At 55.2% G+C, this 7,805-nt stretch overlaps 1 protein-coding gene across 1 annotated transcript in view; it reads right to left on the reverse strand.

Moving 5' to 3' along the window:
* GTF3A (general transcription factor IIIA) overlaps nt 1–7,570 on the reverse strand; it is a gene marked incomplete at its 5' end in the record, with an annotated part of 17,618 nt that extends 10,048 nt beyond the window's left edge. Inside the window, 8 exons of the mRNA XM_011360239.2 lie at nt 16–112; nt 353–412; nt 1,284–1,513; nt 2,089–2,169; nt 3,253–3,326; nt 4,308–4,396; nt 4,752–4,848; nt 7,308–7,570. Of these exons, the coding sequence (XP_011358541.1) occupies nt 16–112; nt 353–412; nt 1,284–1,513; nt 2,089–2,169; nt 3,253–3,326; nt 4,308–4,396; nt 4,752–4,848; nt 7,308–7,570 (991 nt within the window). The remainder of the gene's footprint in view (nt 1–15; nt 113–352; nt 413–1,283; nt 1,514–2,088; nt 2,170–3,252; nt 3,327–4,307; nt 4,397–4,751; nt 4,849–7,307) is intronic.
* Between the last annotated feature and the right edge of the window lie 235 nt (nt 7,571–7,805).

Genomic DNA, 7,805 nt, shown 5'->3' on the forward strand with positions numbered 1-7,805 from the left:
GGGGTGGCGGCTCACCCGTTTTAGGCACAGATAAGGCTGCTTCTTGCCCCCGCTTAGGAGGGATGTAGCCGCTGAGATGAGAGGCCAAACTCCGTTTTTCACGACCTTTCACCTTTGGAAAGATGTGAAACAGACAATTAGAATTCAAGATCAAAGTCACCTGAGCTGATTTCACAGGAGCGGCACACACCCCGACAGGACACGACGCTCCTAAGGACGAGGCCCGTGCGATCGCTCGGAAGAGCAGTGCAGACCCGCACGGTAGCAGGCAGCTGAACACTCTCCGCACACAGCATCCGGCTCAAGCAATTTGTTTTAAAAACAACACTTCGCCAAAGTCACCTCCACTTACTTTGACTGTCATTTTCTTCCTGTCAGGGTCGTGCACGACGGCGTGCCTCATGAGACTTTGCTGCAGTGGAGGAAAGGACATACGTTTTTAAGACGTCGCCATCTGGTGTCTAGTAACATGAAAACCTGCTCAGCTTTCTGTCATGTTCTGAGTGACGTGACCTCCACCTGTAAGGGTCCCCACAATAGCCAGATGCTTCCTCCAACCCCGGCCTGGGACCACTGCCTCTTCCGACGACCCAGGACAGACCTACAGTGTCGCCCACCGGTGGCATGTTGACGGTTTCACTAGGGGTCGGGCAAAAAGCGGAAGGAGGTTCTTTTAACTGAAGCTCTGTCCACAGCACGCCAGCCAACGGACACCTGACCAAGGTCGTGCTGGCCCCGATGGCCACGCTGGCCCCGCCAGCTCCGAGCCAGCCTTCTGTCTCCAATCCGTGATGATTCCGAGTGCTCATGAGAACAGCCGCCGAGCGAGCGTCTGCGAGGCTAGAGGCCCCTCCAGCGAGGGTCTTGTTCCTCAGCTCTTGGAATCACACCCAGATGCAACTAGATTCCCAGTTCTGGTGTCCCTCACGTCCTTGCTGCCCACCTCCCTTCTCAGTCCCTACAGGACCGTCTAAATGGACACCCCAGATAGCAGCTCTCTCAGGAGAGCCGAGCCTGCGGTACCACAGGCCACGCGAGCACCATGGGGATGGCTAATAAACCCTGCCAGCCCCAGCCCCCCGAGTCTGACTCAGTGGGTCCGCAGGGGGCGCGGGGATCTACGCTTCCAGCAAGTTCCAGGTGGCGCTGGTGCTGCTGGTCCAGGGCCACCGGCCAAGGGGAGAAGGCCCGAGGGCCCTACTGCAGCCGCCCCACTGTAGGCCCTGTGCCGCTATCGTGGGACCCGGGGCCCCTGGGGACCCCGCACACGTGGGGGGACTCACTCTCGTTGCGAATGTTTTGCCGCAGCCAGCGTGCTCGCACACGAACGGGCGCCACTCCTCGTGAAAGGCGAGGATGTGGCTCTGCAGGTTGAACACGGTCGTGTAGGTCCTTCCACAGCCCTCTCGGGGACAACGACACATGTCCCTTTCCGGGGCATGGATTTTCATGTGCTGCTTCAGATAATCTTTGCGTTTGAATGTTTTCTGGCACACTTCGCATATGATTTCCTCTGGCGAAGTAGACAAAAAATTTTGACCAATTTCTCCAGGTGTTACCACACAGAAAGCACTAATATTCAACATATAAGTAACCCATTTGATGCCCAAAACCTTACGATTAAACATAAATGAGAAATTTCAAAAGAAACGGACTCGTTTTTACTGAACGTTTATCTCAGTCCTCCCAAGCTCTCGTGTTACCCAGCCACTCTGTCTCCTTGCCGAGGGGCCGGGGTCCTCAGCATGGTGGCCGTGGGCAGTGGGAGGGAATTAACAGACCAGTTTCCTTCCTGGTCCTCCGGCACAAGGGCGCTGCCTCCCAAACTGTCCAACGGAAAACAAGGCCCCCCAAGAACCCTTAACCGCCCAACCCTTAAAAAACCCCAAGGCCCAACGGGGCCCCGAAGCAACCCGGGCCCCTCCCGAACCTGGGAGCACAGGTGTCTGCCCATCTGACGGACAGCTGACGCATCTCACCAAACACCTGTCATTTCGCAGCACGTATTTCATATCTCAGTCTCTCAAACACGCACGGAACCAGTTCTCGAAGGGCGAACGTTGCCACTGAGCCGCGCGTCCGTCTTACCTTTATGGTCGTCTCTCATGTGTTTCAGCAGCTCTGTCCATGTTTTGGCCACGAAGGAGCACCCCTTTTGACATATGTAGCCTATTTAAAGAAAAGCAGAGTGGCGCGTTGCCTTTTGTGACGGGTCAGTGCAGACCCATCAGAATTTAGAAGGACGGGCACCTACACGTCCCCCGCTGCCCCGCAGTGTCCTGTTCCCAAGCCTGAGAGGGAGGAGGGGAAACGGAGGAGGGCGTGTGACAGCGAGACCAACCGGTGGCCCAGGACACACGTCCTCGGGGCTCTCCTTTAGCGGGCTTCCCGAGAAGGCTGCCTCTCCCTCCCCCGCTGTCCCCAGTAAGCTGGGGACACGCATGGCCCCCCGGCCGCTTCAGTCCCCCTCCCTGCTCTGTGCTTGCCTTTCCCCCTCAGCAAGTTCAGGTGGTCCTCTGTCCTCGGCAAACCGCCAACAATGACCTCTGCGGTCACTGCTCCCCCTCCCGCCAGCGTCTGCACGTTTCCTATGCAAGGGAAGCAGCGGGCACGGCCGAGGAGAGAAGGAACCAGAACCCAGAGGACACTGCACAAAGCAGCGGAATCAGGTGAATCGGCCTGGGACCAGCCAGCCCCGTCTCACCCAACTGCACACGGGACAGAAGCCAGAGAGGAGGCTGCCCCTCGCTCTCAGCTGCCAGGCTCTTGTTTAAAAAAAAAAAAGATCCCATAAATTCTAAGGCTTGGGAAATTGGAGCATAGACGTCACAAGTCCTTCACGGAAGCATAATGGAGCCAAGGACTTAGTTTAATCAAGTCTTTTGGAAAAAAGCTACGGTCCCATTGCTCCAAAAACTCCAAACTATTATCTAAGCCCTGGGACCGCTCACAGGGACAGGGTGGCACGGGCCGGAAGCAGAAGAGGCTGAAACGACGGGAAGGAGCGAGGACACGGCGTAACCGGCGCCTGCTGTGACCGACGAACATCCACACGGACGACCAAGGACGGACACGGGGAGCCTCTGGCCAGAGTCTAAACCGTGACCGGGCAGAACAGCACCCGCCCGGCCTCGCACCATAAGGAGGGAGCCGGGGGGAAGAGGCGCCAGGCAGTGAGAACTACGCCCCGCTAGCAGCGGTCAGTCGGAGAGCGTCACCGTCACTGTCACCGTCACCGAGGCCCGCACGCACCGTCGTGGACCTTCCCGTGCCGCTTGAGCCCGCTGGGCGAGGCGAAGTGTCTTCCACAGCCTTCGTGGGCGCACCTGGGTCAGCGAGACACAGACGTCAGCCCCCTGGGCCGGGGAGGGCTCTGTCCCCGCCGTGCCTCCCGCCAGGGCCTCCTCTCCCCCCAGCCAGCGAACATGAGCTGTAAAATGCAGACCTGATGGTGGCTGAAGTTCAAGTTATTTTATCAGGCTTCGGGCAAAACAAACTCAAAACAGTCACATTACGTTTTTTTTGGGGGGGGGCGCATGTGATCAAATTAAACACTGTTTTCATCTTTATGCTTCTGAAAATACATCGTTCATGGCTAGAAAGCATGGCCTCGGGAAACCCCTAGACTAGCCCAAATCGTGTGTGTCCAGTTTTTCTGACACTGCCTCGCCGGGCCGGTGTGGACGGACACATGGCAGCGGGGCACCAGCCTCTGGTGAGCAGTGGAGGCACCCGCCACGTCCAAGCTAAAGCCACCAGCAGCGCCAGGACAAGCGGCCTGCACGGGAGGCGGGGCGTGGCTGGAGCCGCCTGGGCAAGTGGCCGAGGGCACATGGCCACCGCCTCCAAGTGACGTCTGAGCGGGTGGCCCGGCTTCTTCCACGCCTTCTGCAAGTCTCTTCCAGGGTCTCTGTCGCCCTCCACATCCCTTGTGAAACCCCTTCTAGGCAGGCCACGTCCCCACCCCCATTCTGTCCTACAGGAAAAGGGTAGTTAGTGTCCTTACGACATTCCACGTCACTGAGCAGGCTCCGTTTGGTTCTTTCTTAGCCCTTCATTCAGGCTTAACCACCACTGTACTAACCTCACAGATCATCCAGAAACACACTAAATACTTCTCTTAGAGAAACGGAAGCAAAACGGAACTCGTGAAGTGCCCCAATGTGTAAACGGACGTACGCTGCACACACGGACAGGAAAACGTCGACTAACACACACACTGCCCGAACACCTGCGGCCAAACTCTGCCTCCTGATCTCATTCCCGCCTGACACCGACAACTGGACGCCCCGGCGTGAAGCGCCTACCTGAACAGCGGCTCGTTGGTGTGCTGGCACTGGTGTGTTTTCAGCTGCTGATGCTTCTTAAAGGTCCTCGTACAACCTTCGAAACTGCACTGTTCAGTAAAGGTCAGTCAGTCAGTCTCAAGAAGAATCAAAAAACAGCGCCTCACAGAACCTTCTCCAGACACAAAACGCCATGGAGCTTATAGACTTGCTACCTGCACACCTTTAGTTACTGAAATTCTACATCGAGAAGCTTTGGAGAGAAGCGTTTGAAAGAGCAAAAATGTTTCATTTGGGGTCATCTAGCAATAATGTAGTTAGCACAATGTTTGCTTTCAAAATAACACCATCGTTATGACAGCCATGTCGCACTAAATTCAGGTATCTGACAAAATTTGGATGATGAAAATTTGAGAAACAAAGACAATAAGCATAAAAACGTTTAGCATATAAAATCATACTTACTGCATATTGTTTTTGTTGATTTTCATGTTTGCGTTCAAAATGTTTCTTCAAGTTGGATTTTGTGTTGAACTTCTGATCACAGCCGCTAGCCGCACAGCTGCGAGAAATCACATAAACCAAAATATTAACACACCAAGGGAAGGGAGACTTTATAAAAGCTAATGATTCCAAAGCACAGTAGAAAACGGCCTTTAACCAGCTCCGGGGAGGGGAGCCATACCACGCGGGCCCCTCGGCGGTGACGTGCTCAGCGTGTAACGACACGCACCTCGCCCCAGGCTTCTCAAATCAGGCCCCTGGCGCCAGACGCCCTTGGTGTGCTGGGCGGGGAAGAGGAAGCCCCTCGCCCCGCCGAGGCAGAAGCCGTGTTCACGCTAAACTTCTCGGTTTACAACCTGATGGCCTTCATTTTGCTGGAAATGTCAGTGTCTTTCCAAAAAGCCCTAAAAGAACACCGTTTTCAGTTTCTCGTGAGAGGTGAACACAGAACCATGAGTTATCACGCCCTCTGGCTTATCACCGAGCCATTTTGTTTCTCCTTCATAAAGGTTTCTACATCTTGGCCTAGATTTATCTAAATTTTTTGTGACGTTGGCTCTTTTTGTTTTTAACACGTGCTGTTTGTGATGAGTTTTCATGAGCCTGAGGATGAGGCAGAGCTTTCTTCAAAAGCCCTGATCTGAGCTATCATCTCTGATGAACGCGGAAGAACACGCCTACGAAGCTCTGTGCTGTCTGCAGGGCCAGGTGGAGAAAGAGACTGTGACAGCGACGGTGGAAGGTGTGCCCGGAGGGGCGCGGGAGGGGCACTGTGGCAGAAACCACTCTAAGTCCCAACGGCTGGTACCCTCGACCGCGGGAACAGAATAGAGCTCCTTCCTGCCTCCCCTGCAGCTGCGGCAGCCACGTGGCTGCGTTTCGGTCCGTCCTGCTCAGCTCCCACGGTGTCTACAACGGCGGCACCTTTGGCCCTTCCTCCATCCCGGTGGCTGCGACGCGTATGCACACGCAGCTAGATGATGGCAGGGACGAGTGAGAAGCCCGGGTCCTGCCGACGGAGGAGCGGCCCCTGACTGCTCGCCCCAGGAGAAAAACAGACTGTGCTGTGTGAGCCCAAAAGCCAGGCTGTCACTCCCTCTGGACGCACATCCTGACGCGGCCCCTAACCTAACACGGCTGGGGGGCAGCGGGACGGGGCCGGCAGAAGCGGCAGGCACAGGGGCACTGAAGACCCTGGCACAGCTTGAGGGGCCAGTGGGGAGGCGGCGGGTCAGTTAAGCAGAGCTGGACCACAAGTTCATGTCTAAGAGTCAAGCGAATGGGACGAGATAAGCAGGAAAAGGTCAAATCGCAAAGGTCATTTACACGACATACCAAGAAGCTGGACTTCACTGTGGCAGCAGTGATTAAAAGCACTGCGTTTTCAGGAGAGAGGCCACCCGAGGAAAATGCGGGGGAGCTGGTCTGGGGACAGAGGAAGTCATTCCAGTGAGGAGTGGGGCCTGAAATGAGACGGTGGCAGCTGGAGCAGGGGAGAGGGACTTGAGGGGTCAGAGACAGGACTTGACGACCTACGTGCTCTCCCTACGTGCTGGAGAGCGGAATGAGGCATCCGGAGGAGCAGCCTTATCTGTCACCATCAGGACAGTGATGCCACCTGACAAGAACGAGGGAGGAAAAGGCCAAAGGGAAAGTGAGCTCAGACTGGACGGGGGGATTTGGGCCACGTGCAATTCAAGGAGCCAGGGGGACAGCAGGTAACACCGTCCGGCAAGCAGCAGACGCGGGGATCCGGAACTAGCTGGAGAGACTGGAAGGTACCACCATACACGTGTCTTGTTCCAGCGGGGAGACGCCTCACCTTCCTAATTCATCCTGTGCATCTGTACCCAGCCCCATTTTTTCTTAAAAATTATTTTTAAATAGTGTACTTAAAAAAACAAACAAACAAACTTAGTTCAGAAACCAAAAAGCACAAAAGGGATATGGTTGCATAATGCTTCCTTCTACCCCTACCCACCCAGCACACCCCACCACTCCCAAGACAGATGACGTTTTCGGTTTTACGTACCTTTTAGGGTTTCTTTATACAAACAGAAATGAATATAAGTTCTTGCTGTCTGTCCCCTCCCTTGTTACACACACAAAACGGTAGCCCTCATCACACACTTTCCTGAACCTTGGTTTTTCGATTAATATGCCCTGGAGGTTTTCTTACTATCTCATAGAGACCATCTGCATTCATTTTTCTTGGCTGTATAGTATTCTGCTATGTTGATGTACTTTAACCCGGCCCTCCTGGTGGGCAGGCCACTAATATGTGCCCCTTGGCATATATTCTAAAAGGAGAGGGTGTAAACGCAAGAGAGCTTCAGATTAACTTACACCCAGAGTTATTACGAACGACCCACAAAACCCCCATTCCCTGCCACACGGTCAAAACCCAGTCTCCACGTGTGTCGGCCGATGAAAACGAAGGAACTCACTAATGAGCAATGGCAGGTCGACATGCCAAACACAAGCACCTCGGGGGCCTGAAAAGAGCTCTCTACTTACACGAAGGGCTTTTCTCCCGTGTGAATCAGGGCGTGGCGGCTCAGGTGGTAGTCCCGGACGAAGGCTTTGCCACACCCCTCATAGTCACAAACAAAAGGTCTCTGGCAGAAAGGAAAGAAAAAAAATGAGTCAATTCTGGCATGATTTAAAGACGTTACTAAAACGTCTAGTGAGCAAGGCCACAGGCTCTGTGTCCGGTGCTGGTTTGCGCTAAGGGCCGAGCACCTGCCACGCCAAGGCCAGGCAGGCTGCGCTGTGTAGAGTCACACAGCTTCTTGGCACGGCCACCGCAGGTCTGGCTCCGTGAAGAGCAACTGCGACAAGCAGGCGGCCTTCCCAGCGCCGGCTTCGGGTGCGCGCCCCGCTCAGGCTGCTCATCTGCTGCCCCGTGACCCGTGCACAGACCTCCAGCACGGCACCGGTCCGCCCATCCAAAGCCCGGGAAGAGGGATGTGCGTGTCCTCCCTCATCCCAGACACGCCCAGCGAAGAGAGGGCC

Source organism: Pteropus vampyrus, unplaced genomic scaffold (assembly GCF_000151845.1).
Source record: "Pteropus vampyrus isolate Shadow unplaced genomic scaffold, Pvam_2.0 Scaffold52, whole genome shotgun sequence".
NCBI classification, from domain to species: Eukaryota; Metazoa; Chordata; class Mammalia; order Chiroptera; family Pteropodidae; genus Pteropus; species Pteropus vampyrus.